The 19,717-nt window shown below is 48.2% G+C and overlaps 8 protein-coding genes across 8 annotated transcripts; 5 read left to right on the top strand and 3 right to left on the bottom strand.

The window, feature by feature from the left end:
- The first annotated feature begins 14 nt into the window (after positions 1-14).
- Positions 15-1,698, top strand: SPPG_05548 (uncharacterized protein). The gene is made up of 3 exons (XM_016753755.1): positions 15-900; positions 961-1,213; positions 1,296-1,698. Exons 1-3 carry the CDS (start codon positions 58-60, stop codon positions 1,562-1,564), a joined length of 1,365 nt encoding a protein of 454 aa, XP_016607334.1. The 5' UTR covers positions 15-57; the 3' UTR covers positions 1,565-1,698.
- On the bottom strand, positions 1,518-4,632 carry SPPG_05547 (uncharacterized protein). The gene is made up of 5 exons (XM_016753754.1): positions 3,501-4,632; positions 3,239-3,416; positions 3,128-3,162; positions 3,018-3,059; positions 1,518-2,948 (listed from the first exon to the last, which is right to left on the bottom strand). Exons 1-5 carry the CDS (start codon positions 4,055-4,057, stop codon positions 1,736-1,738), a joined length of 2,025 nt encoding a protein of 674 aa, XP_016607333.1. The 5' UTR covers positions 4,058-4,632; the 3' UTR covers positions 1,518-1,735.
- Positions 4,633-4,951: 319 nt separating this feature from the next.
- Positions 4,952-6,193, top strand: SPPG_05546 (uncharacterized protein; the record flags this gene model as incomplete). Its single annotated transcript, XM_016753753.1, has 2 exons — positions 4,952-5,893; positions 5,966-6,193. The coding sequence occupies 2 exons, from the start codon at positions 4,952-4,954 to the stop codon at positions 6,191-6,193; spliced, it is 1,170 nt and encodes a 389-aa protein (XP_016607332.1).
- Positions 6,194-6,513: 320 nt separating this feature from the next.
- On the top strand, positions 6,514-9,174 carry SPPG_05545 (uncharacterized protein; the record flags this gene model as incomplete). Its single annotated transcript, XM_016753752.1, has 11 exons — positions 6,514-6,568; positions 6,664-6,771; positions 6,832-6,985; positions 7,042-7,167; positions 7,234-7,321; positions 7,383-7,512; positions 7,578-8,144; positions 8,204-8,284; positions 8,350-8,420; positions 8,486-8,561; positions 8,618-9,174. The coding sequence occupies 11 exons, from the start codon at positions 6,514-6,516 to the stop codon at positions 9,172-9,174; spliced, it is 2,013 nt and encodes a 670-aa protein (XP_016607331.1).
- Positions 9,175-9,371: 197 nt separating this feature from the next.
- Positions 9,372-10,362, top strand: SPPG_05544 (uncharacterized protein). Its single transcript, XM_016753751.1, has 3 exons — positions 9,372-9,649; positions 9,715-10,037; positions 10,103-10,362. Exons 1-3 carry the CDS (start codon positions 9,391-9,393, stop codon positions 10,238-10,240), a joined length of 720 nt encoding a protein of 239 aa, XP_016607330.1. The 5' UTR covers positions 9,372-9,390; the 3' UTR covers positions 10,241-10,362.
- Positions 10,363-10,633: 271 nt separating this feature from the next.
- SPPG_05543 (uncharacterized protein) lies at positions 10,634-12,710 on the bottom strand. The gene has a single exon (XM_016753750.1). It carries the CDS (start codon positions 12,639-12,641, stop codon positions 10,890-10,892), a length of 1,752 nt encoding a protein of 583 aa, XP_016607329.1. The 5' UTR covers positions 12,642-12,710; the 3' UTR covers positions 10,634-10,889.
- Positions 12,711-12,842: 132 nt separating this feature from the next.
- On the top strand, positions 12,843-14,397 carry SPPG_05542 (uncharacterized protein). The gene is made up of 3 exons (XM_016753749.1): positions 12,843-13,665; positions 13,734-13,921; positions 13,979-14,397. Exons 1-3 carry the CDS (start codon positions 13,263-13,265, stop codon positions 14,183-14,185), a joined length of 798 nt encoding a protein of 265 aa, XP_016607328.1. The 5' UTR covers positions 12,843-13,262; the 3' UTR covers positions 14,186-14,397.
- Positions 14,301-19,712, bottom strand: SPPG_05541 (uncharacterized protein). The gene is made up of 23 exons (XM_016753748.1): positions 19,089-19,712; positions 18,954-19,026; positions 18,777-18,917; positions 18,611-18,713; positions 18,405-18,451; positions 18,255-18,341; positions 18,117-18,185; positions 17,976-18,062; positions 17,870-17,902; positions 17,708-17,793; positions 17,372-17,647; positions 17,191-17,309; positions 16,964-17,126; positions 16,762-16,900; positions 16,655-16,675; positions 16,555-16,580; positions 16,378-16,485; positions 16,269-16,321; positions 16,053-16,201; positions 15,902-15,993; positions 15,767-15,839; positions 14,636-15,700; positions 14,301-14,578 (listed from the first exon to the last, which is right to left on the bottom strand). Exons 1-23 carry the CDS (start codon positions 19,491-19,493, stop codon positions 14,343-14,345), a joined length of 3,651 nt encoding a protein of 1,216 aa, XP_016607327.1. The 5' UTR covers positions 19,494-19,712; the 3' UTR covers positions 14,301-14,342.
- Positions 19,713-19,717: the final 5 nt, after the last annotated feature.

Genomic DNA, 19,717 nt, shown 5'->3' with positions numbered 1-19,717 from the left:
TTGGTTGATCTTGCTGCCTTTCCGAGATCACACTCCAGTTTGCACAGAACCACCAGCATGACTACTGAACAACCCCCATCACCAGCCACCTCAACAAACAAGGTGGGAGATATTCAAGTCCAAGTACGGTTCCGCACCCGCCAACAACAGCATGCCGTTACCGATACAGCAATCCTTGTTCCTGCTCGTCTGAGACGCTACGGTCTCTCCGAAATTATTAACCATCTTCTCGGACGAACGGCAACAGACACCGAGTCCGACGAGACCACACTTAAGCCTATTCCCTTCAATTTTCTGATCGACGGAAAATTCCTTCAAACGAGTCTTAAAACATACTTGGACAATCACGGCCTCTCAACTGAAAACATTGTCGAACTGGAATATGTGGAAGCAACACTACCACCCTCCCCAGCGGCAGCATTTGAGCACGATGAATGGATTTCCAGCGTCCGCGGACATAGTTCTGGGCTAGTATTGACGGGTTGCTTTGATACCTTGGGTAGGGTGTGGGATCGGTCAGGAGTTTGTAAGGCAGTTTTGAAGGGGCATTCGGGCCCGATTAAGTCTGTATCATGGATTCCTGAGTCTTCTATTGCGGAGCGATATCGATTTGTTACGGGGGGGCAGGATGCTAAAGTGTTTGGTTGGGAGTACGATGCTGAAGGAAACAAGTCGAGAATACTGTATGAATGTGTGGGGCATACTGGAAGTGTGGAGGGGGTGGCGTGCAGTCCGGATGGAAAGGAATTGGCGACTGTATCATGGGATGGATGTGTCTTGCTCTGGAATACGGATCCGAACGATGTTGAGGAAGCAGAGGACGATAATGGTGGCGAATCGCGGAAGCGAAGAAAACTCAAATCAGACCAAGGTGCCGATTCATCTGTCATTCCACTCAAGGTATGTATGAATTTGGTCCTTCTTGATTTCTTATACAAGCTAACCCAGATGCCCTAACAGCGTGCTCAAAAGCGTCTCACCGGCCACGTGGGTCCCATTTCTTGCGTTACTTTTGCACCGACAAACTCGGCCATGTTGGTCACAGGCGGATGGGACCACACCGTGCGTGCATGGGATGTAGAGCAAAGTACAAACACAGTTACCAGAAATTGCGAAAAAGTCGTTTTAGGCATGGATTACTCTGGTGAGAATGGGTTGATTGTTACGGGGCATTCGGATGGAGTTCTTCGATTGTGGGATTTGAGAGCTCAGGGTACGTGCTTGTTGTGTTTGTTCAGGCCATTTCTTTGCCATAGTCGATGGCTTATCCTTTGGTGATCTTGCGCATAAAACAGAAGGCCAGACGGTTAAACTCCACCTCTCTTCTCACACCAACTGGGTCTCCTCCGTCCGATGGTCGTCAACAAACTCTTACACCTTTGTCAGCGGGTCATATGACTCGACTATAAAAGTATGGGATATACGGAGTACGACGCCAATGTACACGTTAGCGGGCGGGGACAAAACTAAAGAGCAAAAGGTTTTTGGAGTAGATTGGGTGGGAGAGTACATTTTTAGCGGGGGAGAGGATGCTTTGTTGAGAAGTTTTGCCGCCAAAGTTTAATGCGATACATATTAGCGATAATCTGTATCTTTTTTGTATAAAATATCTAGAGATGGTGTATAGTAGGTGATAAGGGCCGTTTCAGCACTAGAGCAAATACTGAATACAGAATGTTCTAGCCATGGGCTACTGTAACAGCTTTGGTTTCATGCACCTCGCTTCTCTAGTTCGTCATGAACTATTAACATTGCTTGCATTGGCATCTGTCAACAATGGTACACTTGCGTCAACCGAAAGAGAAGATGACGCCGATGATGGTGTAGGTACACCGGCAACCCGACTTGCATCCTGACTCTGCAATTCTGTCAAAGCAGCAATTTGGTCCCGCAAAAAAGCAACCTCCATTCGCAAATTCACATCCTGAATTCCTGCCACATCCAAGTTGACGACACCTCGAACTCGTTCAGCCATAGACATCCTCCGGCCGTTTGGCATAAACTCTCCACTTGCTTTTCCATTCCGGGTTCCCTCCTGCGACGGTGGATCCTGATGCTGTAGCTCTAATAAACCATAATCCCCATCCGCGTCCACGTCCCTCAAATTTTCATGGAAAGGCTTGTAAGAAAACAGGGCAAACAAAAACATGGTCAAGAAAGCAGTGAAGTCGTTTACTGGATGGTTAGGCGGATGCAGATTAGCAAGGGATAGTGACAGTGAGGATGACGATGTTGCTCGCTCAGGGGTGAAAATTCCGCTAAGTCGAGGGCTGGACACACAGGATTGCGTAGCATTGATGACAGCGTAACGAGGAGACATTGGTGGGGAAGAGATACGGGCAGAAGACATGGCGGAAGTACGCTCGATGAAGAGAGGTTTAAGGATCGGTGGTGTGGATGAGGTGGGTTCGGTAGTTGCGTCCGTTGGTTCACCATTCTGAGCGGCAAGAGCGGCAGCTGCTTTGGCGCTGGCAGCTGCCGCCATAGCCATAATTTGTTCTCTATTTCGCATCTTGCGCTTGGACGCAATTGAGTCCGCCACAAACCGATACAGATCGGTTTCCGCAAGCTTGTGCAACAAATCATCGAGCCCGGCTACGTATGCATCCAGAGTAGCCTGGACGTTTTCACAGCCGACCTGGTGTGGGTCACATTGTCCCACGCTCGTTCCATCTGCGGTTGCTGTTAACACCTGATCATCTGCAGCAAAAGGAGCCACAAATAGCGGCATGCGATTTTCCACCACAGAATCATACTCATCGGGAATGGCGTCCACAACAACGGAAATGAACTGAGCAGGGCTCTCGGGTGGTGACGTGGCAAACCGCTTGGGGAGTTCTTGGAATAGGATGTTGGACAAACGAGGCCAAGACTCGCGGTTCACGGCCAGCTGACTGAGGGCGGATTGCACGTAGCTACGCTTTCCTCGTTTGAGGATGACATAGCCCCTGTTTTCAATAGTGAAATTTAGTCCGCCTTGTTGGTAGATGCTGGATAGGCACTACGTTGGCGTGTACCTTGGCTTCCCAGTTGTTGTGTCGCACGGTTGCAGTGATTGCCTGGTGTGAAAAATGGTTTTCCGTCTAGTCATTCTGAGGACTACGACAGATCAACTGCAACCCCATACCAGAGCAGATCGAACGGCACCCAGTATGCTGGATACTGAAAAATATGCGATGGATCGCAGCTTTGAGTACAATTTACACATTACCGAGATGTTTGCAACAGTACGACAAACCTTGAAGCGCGCGACATCCAATATCAAGACCATGTCTTCTGACTCGTTATACCCACCCACCGGGCTAAAATGCCCCGTTCCAGTCTGCTGTAGAGTTCCGCGATCGTACGATACGACCAAGAATTCTTTTGGCTCGCGAGACGTTTGCTTTAAATCGGCCAGAAATTGCTCTTTCGTGCTGAGGAAGACGTGCGGTAGCGTAGCAGTCAGTCAACCTTCCCGCGCTACATGTAAACCCTGGGTCTTTGAATATTTATCTCACATTTTGTCTGCCCTTCTCAGGTGCGCCTTTAGTCCATTGCATCGTGCTAGGCATACGAACTCTGGCAACGTAATTCCGTTCTTCATGACGTCTTCCAGAGGTCTACAACAGTCGAGCATGCTCTCATCATACCATCTCCAAACGCCTTTCCACTGCCGTCCGGGATCAATTTCAAGAGCGTTCAGCACCATACAAAGAGAAGAAAGTCCACAATATGCTGGCTCTGACTGGGTTAAATATTGCAATGATAGAGCAAAGTATGTCTCCATGTATCCTTCCGTCAACGCTCCGGTAAACAGAGAGCGACCTTTTGCAGAGTTGAAGGGTGTGCATGTGGAGGGCAATGTCCGTTTGTAAAAGGTATTCGAAGGCATCTTTTGGTGTCGGTCAGAAGAGGATGCTGTGGAGCCATTGCTGCTCATCGAAGCCCACGAGGTTCGCGACTCGCCCGTTTTGCCCGGTGTTTGGTCATGGTCACCTTCATGTGAGGTTGTGTTGTGCGAACACAGACATGGGGGTGCCAGGTGCTCACACGTTATACTGGTCCTTCGCGACATTTCCTCAACAAAAAGTTCAAGTTTCCCCACGGCAGTTACCTGGGATCTATGATCTGTGGATAAGGTTATTCGGTTACTAAGCACTGGTTCTGCTTATGTAAACAATGGAATTTGCAACATTCTGAGGGTCGATGGCGAAGGAAGAGCAGGTTGAATAGGGATTTGCACGCTTGTTGAATGGCATGTCCATCTCATTCAGAGCATTCTGAAAGAGGGCTGTCAGGTCATCTACCGGGTAAATGCCGGAATAGGAGGTTTTCAAGTGGTGGCAACCTGTCACGATCCATTTCCTGAACTTTGGATCGCTCATCATCAAGGAACAAGCAGAAATCGAAAATCGAAAGCATAGTTCGAGGGGAATCAGCTACGGGGAGCGATCAGTGCTAGATGGAGCCCGTCAAGCTTGACCTGTCTAATGCCAGAAGCCCCCGTTGAACGGGGTTGCCCTTTAGGGGAAAATGCCTTCTAGGCGGCAGTTCCCCTCCATTGGGGATGTGCAACACATTCGGCACTTGCGCGACCAAAAAGCGTTCATCTTCACTCAAGTAGACGAAAGATGTGGTGTCCAAATCCTCGAGGATTCCCAGCGAGCAAATGCCCAAAAGCGCTGAAGAAATGTGTCATTTCAAGTCAATTTGACTTGCAGATCCAATGTAACCATTTTCGGCTTGGCGGGCGGGGCTTAAAGTTGGCCGCGCGTATTTAAAAGGGTGAAAATCACTTGGCCGTTTAGCGTTTTCGTTTTTCAGCCCCTCCCATCCCCACAGAACACTCCTCGTTCTTGGCACTGATCCGCCAACTTTGCTCCAAGGTATGCCTATAGAACTCTTGGGACGCTCTTGCACGTAGCAGGTTATTCAAACACGTTTCGGTATAGCTCAAGTAAGCTTGGCAATGTGTTCCACAACACCAGCGCTCAGATCAGCCGCCTCTGCGGCCGAGAACCTTCGGTCTAGAGCTGGTGCAGGTGCCAAAGACGAAAGCACAGAGCAGCTGGACCGTCGGCATCCTCTTTATCTGGGAGACTGGCTCCGGTCTATTCCAGGAAAGGACGACGACATTGCCAAGGATGACCTTGACGAACCGCATATTAAGCGAAAGCTTGCCATTCTGGAGAGCCACCCCGAAATAAAAACACTATATGGCTACGAACCGCTTACAAAGTGGATTGCCTTGCTGACCGCTTCCATCCAAGTGGCCCTTGCGTACTATTTCGGGCGCGTGGCGACCGACTCCTTGTGGGGAATGCTTGCGTGCACGTATATTGTTGGTGGGTCCTTGACACAGGTCTATGGTGTAATCATTCATGAAGCAACCCATGGTCTGTGTGGGGAAGGAATGGCTATCAATCGTGCGGTAGGGCTCGTGGCCAACATTGGCATCCCGTTCCCCATCTATGCCTCCTTCCGCCGGTATCACCTGGAGCACCACGCCTACCAAGGCGTCATTGGCCATGATCCGGACCTTCCCCTTGATTGGGAAGTGAAACTGATCAGAGGCAATCCGCTCTTGAAGTTCGTCTTTCTCTTCTTTTACCCGATGATGTACGTAGTGAGAGGGGCAGCAATGCAAAAGCGGCCATCTAGATGGGAACTGTATAACTGGGTGTTCACTATCACGACGGATGCCCTTGTCTGGATCTACTGTGGACCAAGGGGTTTCTTGTATCTGTTCCTATCCTTATGGTTTGGCTACGGCATTCACCCTGCCGCGGCTCACTTTATTCAAGAGCACTTCACTTTTGACGATGGACAAGAGACTTACTCCTACTATGGAAGCTTGAATTACCTATTCATGAACATTGGATATCATAACGAACATCATGATTTTACCAAGGTATGCTTGCTGTTTCTCCTTTATTGTGACAATAACGTGTTCTGTAATCTGACCGCCTACGCGTCGTTTTAGGTACCATGGAGTAATCTACGGAAAGTCCGGGATGTTGCACCCGAATTCTACAACACTTTAGCCTATCACACGTCGTGGGTAATGGTGCTGGTCCGGTTTATACTGTCCAAGGACATTGGACCTCAGTCTCGGGTTGGGAGAGACTATGAGGATCATCGGAAAGGGCGTAAGATGGTGGTTGACCGCAAGATTGCTGCTTTGTCGGCGGCTGCAAAGTCAAGACAATGAGATGTAGAATGATGATAGAGGCATTCTGGTGTGAACAACCATTTGATGGATGTTTGGAATAAGGTGGTAAGATAGAACCTTACGTTAGATGTTATTATTGTACTTTCAAATACGAGAAATTGTTAAAAGCTAATCGTATAGCTGCATCGAAGAAAAAATATCGTTTGAGCGATTCGTTTTAACTGTTTTTGCTGAGTGGTGGCACAGTTACGTTATGCGTACAAGTTGGGATTTTTTGGCTATCTCAAAGGATGTTTTTTGATTTGCTTGCCGATATTCTGCCCATATTCTGACGACATCCGTACCGAATACTGGACATTATGACGGACGGTTCAGGAATGCAGAGCGGGTTTGGCAGGCAACTTGCGCATACAGGTTCGCAGCTGAATGCATATTGCGATCTTTTTGTTTTTTTTTTGTTCTCGCCTCTGTTTTAATGTCTCGCGCTTTCAATTCCAATACACTTGCAGATAAGAGCATCCGCGACCGGGCAGTCAGAGGTCTCACGAAATGGCTGGTAAACAATGAAGAAATTAAGGATCTTGATCTCTTGAAACTTTGGAAAGGACTTTTCTACAGTTGAGTCAGGTCAATTGTTTGCTCACCATGTTGCATTGAATAACCTTTGTATCTGCAAGGTTTCTGGATGTCCGATAAGCCTCTCATTCAACAGCACCTGGCGGATAAGCTCGCTAGCCTAGCACTCCACTTACCTCAGTCCACGGTTTTGCGGTATATTCGAGCGTTTTGGACTATAATCGTTGCGGATTGGCATGGGATCGACAGGCTGAGGTGCAAAACTTGTTCTTATCAATGAACATGGGGAGTTGCTCATTGTGATTGAACAGATTGGACAAGTACTATATGTTGTTGAGAAAATTCCATTTCTACGGGTTCAAGTATTTGGAGAGCAAAGGGTGGGATGCCGATGTGGTTGGGGAGTACCTGCAGATCTTGAAGAATGGACCTTTGAAGTATGTTTGACAGATATCGTGTGGCCGAAGGAATTGCTCTTGTAATCTCATCAATGCGTTCTCCAGGCTCAACGATCTGAAAACTCCAGACTCTTTGAGGTACCACACCGCGGAAGTGTACCTGGAGGAACTTCAGAGAGCAGTTGGAGGAAAGGTAAGAAATAACAGAGAAATTCTTTGCCGCAGATGTTGCCTGACGTATGTACTCGACCTAGGCGACTGCGGACGCCGTTTTTCAGCTACTGGATCCCTTTTTTGATATCATATCCAAATCAGCAAACGATGTTGTCTTCGCTAAGGTCCGAGAAAATATTTTTGAGCACATTCTCGATCAAACTTCGAAAGGTAAGTGTTTTAACATTGCTCTACTTATAGACTGAGGACACGGATCAAACTCGCCTTCTGAACAGATGACAGCGCGATGGATCACGACGTCCCCTCTCTCCCGTTTGACTGCGAGCGAATTGGACGGCGAATATTCGATATCGCAATAGGCTCCGATGTCCTCGTGAAAAACCGACCAAAAGTGCAACACTTATTTAAAGCGTATGCAAAAGTTGTGAAGATTGATGTGGATGAGAGCCTGTTGAAAACCTCCAAAGGCGCCATCAAAGGAACAAAAAGCAAGCCGGACCATTTGATCGATGCTGGTCCGGCTACTTTGAAGGTGAATGGCAAAGGCCAGGCCCAGTCTGAACCCAAGAGTGAGGAAAGAGCACATGACGATCTCGTGGGGTCAAAGCGGAAAGCAGCGCCAGTTGACACTAGCGAAGAGGATGCTTCCCCGAGGAAGAAAAAGAAGAAGGGAAAGAAGGGCAAGACAGAGACTGCAGATGAAACGGCACAGGTGATGGATGTCAAAGAAAATATGCACGGAGAATCATCAGATGCGAGGGTGGACGTAACGGGCGAGGGGATGGACGGAATTGAACAGTATAAGGTGGAGGTTAAGGTCACGAAGATACCCAAGGCCAAAAGTATGTCGATCCTGTATGTCATGCGTGGCGTCGGTCGTCGACTCATTGGTGTTTTATAGCCAAGAAGACCCAGGACGCAACCGGTGCACTTCCACTGCCCGGAACCGTAACAGACAGTATAGATCCAAAGCTGAGTCCAGGTAAGCAATAGCAATGTAGCAGCTGTGAACCATTTTAGAATATTGACAGTTAATGGATTTCCAAGTTACACCGCAATCGAAACAAAAGAAGACGGGAAAGAATGCGATGACAGTCCCTGCGAAACAAACCCAAAAGGTTGGTTGCAGGCGATGTTGCGGCGACCGTCAAATGCTCGAATGTTTAAACTATGATCCAAACAGACACTGCTCATAGCAACTGCCAGCTCCGATCCCAGGAAATCTGTAAAATTTGTCATGGAGAAAAACATGGTCAAAAGTGAGTAGTCGCGTATAGAGCACGAGAACGCTTTTATTTACTTATATATCCTTTAGGTTTCGACATAAAAGAGCCCGTGGCGGAGGAAGGCACCCCCTCTCGCAAGACAGAAACTAGCGCGCCGCCTGTGTTGAAACCTGCGCTTGCTACACCAGTGGCCAAGAAGCTCGAAAGTTTGCTGAAATCGGCCGTGTGGACGGAAAAGGCCCACGAAGACGTTCAAGCGAACGAAACTGTAGAGGAAGGAACGCCTAAGGGGACGCCAAAACGGGATGGGACTGTGACAGAGTCTAAGGAAACTCCAGGAAAGACATCAAAGAAAAGCCCAAAAGCCGCAAAATCGTCCCAGCTTTCAGTGCTCCTGACAACGCTGCTGCAACAATCCAACACAACATCCGCCAAAGACCCTGCAATCTCAGAGAAGAGCTCCACGAAATCACCAGATCCGATAACTCCGCAGGGTAAACCATCGACTAAACAAGGAGCTCAGAAGACCCCTACATCCTCACAGAGCAAGAAAAAGACTCCCAAATCAGCGCGTAGTGCTTCAAAAAACACCCCGACTCCAGACCGCAAGAGCCCCCGACGAGCGGTGGCCGCTGATTTTATGTAGTCATGTATAATATAAATTATGGAGACTGCAGTATTTTTATCACATTTTTATTATAATACATTTGCCATTTACGATCAATGCACCGTTCCTGCTAGGTTGTGATTAATCTCGCTGTTCCATTAGAACTAAAAGAGGTAAAATTGCCAATTTCTATGGCAACGGGTATAGGTGGTCGCTGAAATCAACGTTGGATCTTTGGACAAGCTGTCACTCCCAATGATGCGCCCATACAGGAAGCTTCTCCCGGCCCTCAAAGCCGTCCGTGCACCTAGCCGGAACTTTACCACAACGTTTGCCAGTTATGCACGCAAGAAACAAACGGGTGCCGAGCGTCGTGACGAAAATGATTTTGTAGCACTCAGTGGGGATACCGCCGCGGATGGATTGCACCGCTACGAACTTGACTTTGTAGAAACTGCGAAGTGGACCAAGGATCTATTGTTGAAGATGAAGAATGATGTCGAAATGCTTAAAGGTTTGTGGTGCTGAATTGTCGGAATATTGATGTGTTGGTGGCAAGCTCTAAATATGGTTGCATAGGAAAACACCGACCGTTCACACCACCACCAACATCCCACATTGTAACAACTTATTACGACAGCTACACATATGACTTCACACAGCCACCACCCTACTCTACCAAAGTCACCGTTCAGGTCAAAGTTGGTACACTTCCGTTGACCCCTGCCCAACGTCACAAATTTCTCCTTTTGGCTGGAGACAAGTACGATCCTTACAGCGATGTGGTTACAGTGTCTGCGGAGACAAGTGAGGTAGCTGCTACTGGGAACGCAGAGGTGGATCGCGAGATGAATAGGATTGGGTTGGTGAAGTTGTTGAATGGAATGGTGAATGAGGCAAAGGTAGGACGCCGCTGTATATGCTGCGAATCTCGTCGTTTGGTGCTCATGAAGCCTATTTTGCGTAGGATGAGAAAGATGCTTTCACAGATGTACCATTGGATCTGCGACACGTCAAACCTCGTCGTGCGAATCTCGAATTCCCAAAAGAGTGGCTTCGTCCCAAGAAAGCCGGAGCTGCGAAACCAAAGATGAATGTCGCCTGAGATTGTGGTTTCTTTCGCTGTTGTTTAATTTATGTATGCATGTACATCGTCTGTTTTTGTTTGCAATACTAGAGCTCCATTAGAGTGGCGTAACAAACTTTGGTGAATCGACGAAACGTTTGATCTGTGTTTACAAAAGCTCGTTGATCGTCTTCAAATAGTTCCCCACTGTCGACGACAACAGGCCTGATCCGAGTGAGTGATCTCATCCACCTCACCTCTCTGATCTCCTTTCTAATGGATCTCAAGGCCCCGTTCTTTACCTGTTGGGAGAAACTCATGACTGGTAAGCGACATCATAGCATCAGCCATCCCGGTATCCTTGGCATCTGCTTGTTCCTCCGATGGACTGTTTGACAAAATTCCAGATCCACAGCAATTGCACATGCATATGTTTGGATGAACTTAGCGCGAGGGTAGGAGAAACGACCTGCCCCCAACCAAAAAAGACCATCGTTATTGTCGACATATGTTAGGTAACCATCCACCAACAGGGCTGGGATTTGTGAAGGAGATCTGATCCAGCATTTGCTTGACAGATGTCACAAGCGCTATCCAAAAGTACCGGCAGCCATTGCTACGTCTAGAAATTATTCCAAAGTACTAGTAACCTCTCTAGATATTGACCAGCGATCCCCTCGCAGTGGAATTAAAGCATAGCCCTTGAACTCTTTCCGTATACTAATACCAAATCTTCCTTCGACGAATGTGGTGCTGCATCCAATTGCCCTACCAATAATCCGACGTTCGCGCACCAGCGTTTTGCGCATACTAAGCTCGCCTCAGCATCACCATGACCCTCTCTTTGCAGATAAACACCATGATCGATAAGGAGGGCCCCAATGAGTATCCTCGCCAATGCAAATCCAAGCAACCGGGCCTTTGCTTCCTGTTGATCTCTTTCCCAACTTTGCATGGCAACGATTATCTTTTGAACATAATCCAAGGCATCCTTAACCACGCTCACGGGCAGTTTCAGTAGCGACTCGTGGCTCACAAGTTCAAGCACTTTCTTCCTGTACACAGGAAAGACTGGGCCCACGATCCTTAACAAGTCTAGAGCTTGGACATTTGTTGTTCCTTCCCAAATCGAGTTCACCTGGGCGTCGCGAAGCTGACGGGCAATTCCAGTCTCTTCCATGTAGCCCTGTCCACCACATGCTTCCAGGGCTTCTGTTATAGCCGGCATCGCTTCGTGACAAACCCACATTTTCAAAAGAGGTGTTGTAATGCGAAGCAGTGTTCCGGACAGGGCGCGACGGCTCTCATCGGGATGGCATTCGGATTCTCCGAGGAGTAGTACCGCAAAGAAAAAGAGCTGCATAGCGCCGCGCAAGGTCATGTCAATATCAGCCAAGGTAGCAAGATGAAGTGGTTGAGTTGACAACGACTTTCCAAATACTACACGTTTCTCGGCGTAGCTCTTCGCGATTGCGTACGACCTGCGAAGGCTTGAGGTCGTGCACAACGCGCTGTGTATGCGAGTGATGTTGAGTATCACTGCAATGGTGGCAACACCACGATGCTCGGACCCCACCATGGACCCTGGGAGATTATCTAGCTCCAGCTCTGCGGTTGGGAGAGCCTTGGTACCGAATTTGTTTTTGAGCCGATGCACTCGGATTCCATTGAGGTTACCGTCAGAGTCGCGCAGCTTGGCGTAGAACAGAGAAAGCCCTCGCGACCCTTCTTTTACTGAACCAGTCGATTGGTCTCGTGTACGAGCGAGTAGAAAAGTCATATCAGAATCGGTGGCCGATGAAAACCACTTGAAACCGGATAGAAGCCAACCCCGGCCATCGCTGGATTTAACTGCCTCTGTTTCCGTACCCCCGACATCCGACCCGCCAGGTCTTTCCGTCATCCACTGTCCACTGGTCCAAAATTTTGCCGGGTCGCGCGATGTGAGGCGCGCGAAAGCTGTTTCCTTCATATCCTGTGTGCCATGTAATTCTATCAATCGAGCGGCCCCGTCTGTCATGGCCAAGGGACAAGTATACATTGCCATGCTGGGCCCAGCGACGTACAACTTTGCAAACTGGTAAACCCTGCTGAACTGGCGTAGCTTACGCTCGTATCCGATGGCAATCAAACCTTCCTCCGCGGCAACCCCTTTCAAAGCCCGCCATCCTTCTGAGGTTTCTAACTTATCTATCCGCCTGCACCAATGATCATACTGCGTTAGAGTGGGATGATGCTGTTCAGCATTGTCCCCGAGCGCCAGAATATCTGTAATTGCACGTTGACCCAAATTCTTCAGATCACCGGTGACAGCTTCAAAGTCGGAATGCGGAAGATAATGAAACAAGATCCCTTGTAGGGCTGGGTCATCTTCATACTGGTTTTGCAGTACTGGTGGCTCCTGTTTGAACCCTTGATTTGCACTTGCCGGAAGCTTCATCCTTTCAAAGGATCTATCAAGGCGATGGGGGAACGCTGATGGAATCCACTCACATTACATTGCTGAGGTCATGCAGGTTGTAGCAGTACCAGCCGAGGACCAATATTTGTGGCTACAATCACGTGGTGTCAACCATGGGCGACGCTGAGGACGAACGCATGTTCAATCTGGCAAGACAAAATGCATCGGCAATGAGAGTAGTGCGGTCCTTGGGAGCTTTGCGGACTTTAATACAATTATTACCTCGTCAGTCAGATTCCAAACAGACCGTTGACGTGCTGTCATTCCGCACCTGGGGACCACCACGTCGTTGAAACCGTGACAGCGTAATGTGGCCGATGTGCCATGTACTGGGCTCATGTCGTCCAAGAGGCAATTACCGGCGGGAAGATAAAAGGACAGGTCAATATGCCCGTGGAAGAGGTGAAAGGATGAGGAACGACTCGACGCCAGAATGGTAGATCATGACGTCACCGGCCAAGTCAACCTTCGCCCATTTCTCGTCTTTCTTACGTTGCAGCAAATGAGCGTTTCCGCCAGCAGGAACATCACCTGAAATAGACAGAGCCGACAGTGAAGTCGTTCACGCAAGGACGCAAATCTATCTGGTGCTTTGTCAAAATGAACCTTTTTCCCATTGCTGCTCCCCATATGGGCCGCAGTTTGATACGGACGTGTACTTCAAGCAATCTGGTTGCGTCAGCCGGGAAGCGTCTAACTGCAATCGGCGGGCAGAAAACGTTGTCAACTCACTGGGCAGCATGCGCGACAACGACGCAGCTGATGTTCTCAAGCTCACGATCGTTGCACGGAAGAGGGGCAACGATACACTTTTCTGCACCTGACCTCCTTGTTGCGCCCCGATGTCCAATGAAGAATCAGCGACATGAAACGCACAAAGATCAAAAGGAAGGACGGAGTCAGAAACCGAGATCTCTCACGGCAGCGATTTTGTCCGCTCTGGGAGGCACCAGCGCAGTCGTTGCCGCTTCGGTTTGGGTAGCGCCATCTCCTCCAACAAAGGGTATGTATACCTCACACCATGCGGACATCGACATTTTCTGACATAGTAGGAATTAAAACCTTTCTCAGCATATCCATCTCAAAAGGAAGTAGTAGTGGACGCGGATGACACAGTTCCGTCTCCCCCAGCAAGGTGGTTCTCAAATCCTGAGCTCATGACATTTGGGGGCGCATTGGGAATATGTACAGGATACTTTACCAAAAAGGTTAGCAAGCTCGTGGCGTTTGCGGTTGGCGCTGGATTCGTTCTCTTACAGGTAAGCTCACGGCATTCGCGAAACATGTTTGAAATCATACCAACCACTCGCCCGTAGCTTCTTGTCCACGCGGGTTTTATAACTGTTCAATGGTCCAAAGGTCAAAAGTACTTCAACAAAGTTGCGGGTGCTGATGAGCACGGCCACGTACCGCCTAGCCGAGTCACCATGATGTCCAAGAGTGTGCTGCGATGGTTGACAGCCGATCTACCGTTTGCTAGTGCATTTATCGTTGGATTTTGTGCTGGTTTAAAATACGGATGATACCAAGTGGGTTGAGCACATGCATGACGAGGATGGTCGCGATTCTCGCTTAATGTAGCGGAGCGATCTATGATGAGGGTTAGGTGGATGTGGTTGAGAATGATCTATCATTCAATGAAAATTTCTACATGGTAACCAAAAGTCACAGGCTAAGTGTCTAAGTAAATATCATCGAGCCCAAAACTAAAACTGCCCAGAAACATCGAGCGTCGTCATCACATATTTCCAAAGCATTCTTCATAGCCTGAAGCGCTTCATCATATTGGCGCTTTTTCATATGTCGTTGATACGCGAAAAGGAGTTCATCGTATTCGTCCATTTCGTCGTCAGTACGTAGGCATCGACAGTTGCGAATGATGAAAAGCGACGAGGTATGCAGGCTATTTGGACAAACTGGAATACATATGAGTTTCCTGAACTGTCAACTCCCATACTACCCTTGCTACATACCGCTGAATTTGATCGCTTTTCCATCTGAATTGTGAGGTATAGGATTTTGGACTTCTGTGTAAGACTCGCATGATGGCGCATTCGTTCCCCAATCCTCTTCAGCATTCGTGGCAGCGCTAACGTTCGAGCTCCCAGAATGTAGTTGGGAATCCATATTATCATCATATTCGCCGTCATTTAACAATACCCTGTCATCGTCCCCATGAACGTCCTCGACATTTTGAAAGGCCAATGTTTCGGCCACTTCAGATATCATATCCTTTTCGTCCTCCACTGCGCTAAAAAAGCGCCCATGACTAGCTTCAAAGTCCTCCTTTTCGAATTTAACATCGTTTCTTGAGCTTTGCACATGAACTGCTGGCTCAAACGCGTTGCCTTCATCTGTGTGTGAACGGGATTGACGAATGTCGAGGTTTTCCATGGCGGTCTGCAGACTGTCAATGAGATCTGCATCCATTGTACCACCCCGATTTCCCGTCTCTGTATCATCCTCCTCATCCTCTTCTACAATGATTTGCCGTCGTCGTATACGCCGGAAAGTCGGGGAAGGTGATTCGGTGACTTCGATGTCCGCAAGGCCACCTTGCTCAAGACGGCCACCAACGGCGCTATCAGTTGTTGGAAATACGCCACTGACGGCAGGTTCGTCCTCTAGGCTGCAGCCTTGCTCATCTTCGTCGCGACCCATTGCTAATGATGTCCCCGGTGCATCTAGCTCTTTCGAGTCCCCATCAAAGTGCGTCTCGTGGGACAGGGACGTTGGCTCAGGTGTCGAAAGCATGTCGATTCCTTCGACCGCACCACCGGTGCTGGATCCCTCCTCATCTTCGTCGTCTTCCAGTATGCGCCTCCGACCCCTGCGTGTTAACGGGGAAGGAGAATCAAGTGCATTCTCGATCATATCCCCACAGGCTCCATCGCCTTTCACCATACGCATATTGGTGGCTTCAGCAAACGGTATTCTTTGTGGAGACTGCCGATTTCCTCTCCCTTGTACGCGTGGCGAAGTTCGTGAACCGAGCGCCATATCACTTTCATTATTTACATTTGGTCGTAGCCGTATCGCTGTGGGTAAAAAGCATCTGGGATATCAACAAATCTTGCCCGTCTCTGGCACATTGGCATCCATACCTCTGCCAGGGGTGCTTGGATATCGGTCTGACACAACATGCTCATCTTCAAATTGCCTCAAGGCTTCCTCTACCTGCAAAGAACATAAGATTTGTACATCTAAGACAGCATGGCCTGCCGTCGATCGTCCCGCACCATTTGTTTTGCGCCACCAAGATGCTCCCCATCCTGCAGTTCTTCGCTCATTGTATATAATTGGTCATGTCGGCTGGTACCTCGGACAGCATCTGCAGAGTTCAAGTGAGTTACTTGTGGTCTGCTTACGTCGTGGAGAGTCGCAATGTACCAAACTGCTCGATCCGTGCCACGTGATGTTCAAACTCGTCAGTGCCTCCCATGGCGACTGGATGTCGACGAGACAGATATCTCTGCGTTTGCGAAAACGTTGGATCGTCCAATGTGAACAAGTCCTTCAGTTCTGATTGGGTGAAATATCTATGAAAAGAGATGTTGTTAGTCTCTCGCTATTAGAAGCCCGAGGAGGTCCCTAGCAGCCACAGACCGTGTTTGGCTTCCCTTTTCCATCGCGATCTTTGCCAGATAGTCCTTCCGCACCTAGGGCCATAGATGGTTGGCGCGCAATACAAGCACACAACGCCAAATGTACGCACTTGATTACGATAGACCTTCTCCTCCATCGTTCCACACGTCAAAATCCGATAAACAATCACATCCTTATCTTGGCCAACACGATAAGCCCGATCTACAGCTTGTGCATCCTAGTGATCGTTGTGAGAGTCCGTCAATGCAGCGGCTTGAAGCAAGATGATTATATACCGATCACGTACGCGTTTGGGATTCCAAGAGGGATCATCTGAGTGAACGCAGTATGATAAGCATAAGGACGATGTTCCGTGGTGTCATGAGTAGTATCTGAACAACACTCACACATGATAACTCTATCCGCCCCTTTCGAACCGCAATTGCGACGTTAGCTTACGGATTTATGAGCCTTGTGCCCCCCCCCCCCCCTCGCGGAAATGGTCGATACTCACCAGTCAACGTGATGCCAATAGCGACCTGTGTCGTAAGGAGAAAGCAACTGTAATTCGGATCTCTATTAAAGGTATTAATCCGACGTTGTCGCTCCTTGCGGTCTGTAATGGTTCCATCAATCCTCGTATGTGTGATGCCCTGTCATGAAGATCCTTTCAGTCCGAATCTTTGATCGGATTTTAAAGGCTTGGTAACACGAACCAAAGCAGCGATGCAGTTCTCCACAATGTCTAGCATTCTTCTACTGGAAGCTACTAGCAACATACGGTGTCCCTCTTGTCGAAGATGTTCCACGAGTTCAACGGTGACGCGCAATTTGGCACTTTGGGCCAAGAGTTCTCGAAAGTCGCTTTCGGGAGCCGCGCTGATATCATGAAGATAGAGTATTACAAAAGCGGCCTTATACAAAAAGATAACCATTATTTTACATTGCGTCTAGGTTCAAAGCTTCGCAGTCTTGCAAAGAATGCGACATCAAAGCGGGATGATCGCAGATCTTCTTCAGCACTCCAAGAGCACTAAGTGGCGATCGTGAGCGATTCAAAATCTGTGCCGTTTCATGTTCAGTATCATTAATGAATAACAATGTGTCTCCTTATCAACAATTACCTCGTACATGTTAAGGTTAGTCAGGAAGGCCTGGTACAATGCGATCTGCACCTCCGTCATTGCCACCCAGACTGCTAATTCCTTTTTCTCTCCCAATACTTTAACATCGGGTGCCAATCCAGGCGTTTCAACGGCTGTGTTCTCCGGTTGCGCGATTTGATGGTGCAGCAGCGACTTTTCGCGGCGGATGAAGTAGGGTGCAATAAGATTGCGAAGGGCTTCGGCAATTTGGTTCGCCACCTGCTTTTCCTCGGGGGTTGCGTCGCGTGCTTCGCCCTAGAAGTCCAACCGAAATGTTATAGCGGAATGAAATATAGAATTTTCTATTCAACGTACTTTTTTGATATGATTGCCAAAATGCTTCATAAAATTGCGCTTGCTCGAAAGTAGGTTTCCATTGCAAACGTAGTCAAATAGGGACCCTGTTATTTAGGTACCGATACAATTCCGAATAACTATGCGAGCATAAGAATTAATGACATCCAGTTCAATGCTTACACAGCTCTTCCATATTATTCTGAATCGGGGTCCCTTTGTAGCATGTACCATACGGACTAGTTCAGCAAACAACCCTTCGAAGGGAAACGTGCCTCCTGAAGCTTACCAGAAAGCAAGAGTCTGTGCTTTGCGGGAATTTGACGCACGGCTTTAGCCTTCTGTGAGCTTTGATTCTTGATGTAGTGCCCTTCATCTTAAATATCGATCTGTTAGAGAGCTGCAGTTATAAACAAGTCTATATCCTTACCTAAGATAATATAGTCCCATGCGTGCTGTGGCCCGCCACACAACTTTCCGGAATTCAAACGAATTTTATCTAAGGGTGCACGCATCACACAGTGAGAAGGACAAGACCAAGGGTATCTGACTTCTGATTACAGTTTACCATATGTTGTTAAGAGAACTCCACCCTTGTCTAAAACAACACGCAAGTCTTTCTCAATCGTGCTCAGTGATCCGTGATATACTTTCACTTTGTAATCCAATCAGATGTTGACATTATGTTTATATCAGAAACAGACTCGTTTTGTCTTACCTCGCATGGTTGGAAACCTATTGATAACCAACGAAGGTAGATGTGAGCTTCCAACATGCGCATGATGTCCATTGGGAAATGTGAAATTCCACTGACCATTTGCGGAACTCCGTTTTCCATGTCTCTAGAGTCCCAAGGGCCTAACCACCAGAGATAAGTATCATAATACGAGAAGACGTATCCCAGAAGATCAAAATGAAACTTACATTGCGATCAAAATATGGCGAGCCATTCCTGACGCAAATAATCCAACTAGGAACGAGATGACCTGGATTGTTTTCCCCATTCCCATGTCGTCACCGAGTATACCTTTGGGATACCTCTTAATAATCAAGATATAGCCAAATTCGCTTTCAACTACTTTGAACGTACCACCCATCTGCTCGTTCCCATAAAGCTTCCACATCCATTTAACACCATCTCGTTGATGTGAAAACAGGCGTTCGTACAATGCCGAGGGTAACTTGTAACCGCCTGCAGAAATGTCCCGAGGGCAATTAGTTGACGTAGCGACTACAAAGGCGACAAAATAAATACTATGTAGAATACCTGGTAGCTCATGGAACCCCGTCTTCGCGTTTGGATACCATCCGTTGTTTTCTTTGACTAATTCCACCTTTCGCTGTTGGCCGTCGCAATATTCAGTTTGACGTGTACATATGGGCACTCCTTCTATTTAGCTACCTCGAGGTTCCGTATTCTCTCAATCATAGTCAAGTCTCCCAACTGGGGGTCCTTCACCAGAAGCCCTTGGCATGTTTTCAGAGCCTTCCCGTAGAACCCGTCATGCTCTAACTGTCTCGCATTCTTCAGTTCCTCCTCTATCTCAGCCTGAAGCACTGGAACATCCCCATAGTCGTGCCGCTTCTCTTTGTGTGTTTTCTCAAGCGCACGGTTTATCTCGCCATGGTCTCTTGCTCGCGTGGAAGGAAAGTTTTCCTCATTGCCAGGTTCCTGCTCAAACATAGAGGCTTTTGAAACAACCACCCCGCCAACATTCTGTATGGAGAGCGCTTGCTGGCATGGGAAGGACGAGTTGGGTGAAGGAATTGCTTCTAGCGCTCCCGCTTTGGACATGAACGACTTCATGTGGACTTTTTAGTGTATTGGCAAGAACTAATATCACAACCCATACACCAATGTGGATTGAACCACTGGACTGGCGACAACCAGCCCGGAAAAGCCAACTAGCTAACTCCTTACAAGTAACAAACTATCACTAGGCCTAATTACACATGTGGGACATAACAGTTGGTCAACCGGGTAACTAGCGCCCACCACCACGAGAGAAATCCTACTAGCCCTTTGATTCC

This window comes from Spizellomyces punctatus (assembly GCF_000182565.1).
Source record: "Spizellomyces punctatus DAOM BR117 chromosome Unknown supercont1.9, whole genome shotgun sequence".
Taxonomy (NCBI): domain Eukaryota; kingdom Fungi; phylum Chytridiomycota; class Chytridiomycetes; order Spizellomycetales; family Spizellomycetaceae; genus Spizellomyces; species Spizellomyces punctatus.
The sequence above is the reverse complement of the archived record's forward strand: the minus strand, read 5'-3'. Positions and strand labels throughout refer to the sequence as shown.

Coding starts and splice junctions, on each gene's coding strand:
- SPPG_05543 (XM_016753750.1), bottom strand. CDS start 12,641: ATGAAGCTTCCGGCAAGTGCAAATCAAGGGTTCAAACAGGAGCCACCA.
- SPPG_05541 (XM_016753748.1), bottom strand. CDS start 19,493: ATGAAGTCGTTCATGTCCAAAGCGGGAGCGCTAGAAGCAATTCCTTCA. Junction 17,903..17,975: donor GCACAGACTCTTGCTTTCTG/GTAAGCTTCAGG, acceptor CATGCTACAAAG/GGACCCCGATTCAGAATAAT. Junction 16,676..16,761: donor TATTGGCATCACGTTGACTG/GTGAGTATCGAC, acceptor GCGGTTCGAAAG/GGGCGGATAGAGTTATCATG.
- SPPG_05547 (XM_016753754.1), bottom strand. CDS start 4,057: ATGTCGCGAAGGACCAGTATAACGTGTGAGCACCTGGCACCCCCATGT. Junction 3,417..3,500: donor CTGAGAAGGGCAGACAAAAT/GTGAGATAAATA, acceptor CGTCTTCCTCAG/CACGAAAGAGCAATTTCTGG. Junction 3,163..3,238: donor TGGATGTCGCGCGCTTCAAG/GTTTGTCGTACT, acceptor CATATTTTTCAG/TATCCAGCATACTGGGTGCC.
- SPPG_05544 (XM_016753751.1), top strand. CDS start 9,391: ATGATGCGCCCATACAGGAAGCTTCTCCCGGCCCTCAAAGCCGTCCGT. Junction 9,650..9,714: donor TGATGTCGAAATGCTTAAAG/GTTTGTGGTGCT, acceptor ATGGTTGCATAG/GAAAACACCGACCGTTCACA. Junction 10,038..10,102: donor GAATGGTGAATGAGGCAAAG/GTAGGACGCCGC, acceptor TATTTTGCGTAG/GATGAGAAAGATGCTTTCAC.
- SPPG_05542 (XM_016753749.1), top strand. CDS start 13,263: ATGAACCTTTTTCCCATTGCTGCTCCCCATATGGGCCGCAGTTTGATA. Junction 13,666..13,733: donor GCCATCTCCTCCAACAAAGG/GTATGTATACCT, acceptor AACCTTTCTCAG/CATATCCATCTCAAAAGGAA. Junction 13,922..13,978: donor CTGGATTCGTTCTCTTACAG/GTAAGCTCACGG, acceptor ACTCGCCCGTAG/CTTCTTGTCCACGCGGGTTT.
- SPPG_05548 (XM_016753755.1), top strand. CDS start 58: ATGACTACTGAACAACCCCCATCACCAGCCACCTCAACAAACAAGGTG. Junction 901..960: donor CATCTGTCATTCCACTCAAG/GTATGTATGAAT, acceptor ATGCCCTAACAG/CGTGCTCAAAAGCGTCTCAC. Junction 1,214..1,295: donor GTGGGATTTGAGAGCTCAGG/GTACGTGCTTGT, acceptor CGCATAAAACAG/AAGGCCAGACGGTTAAACTC.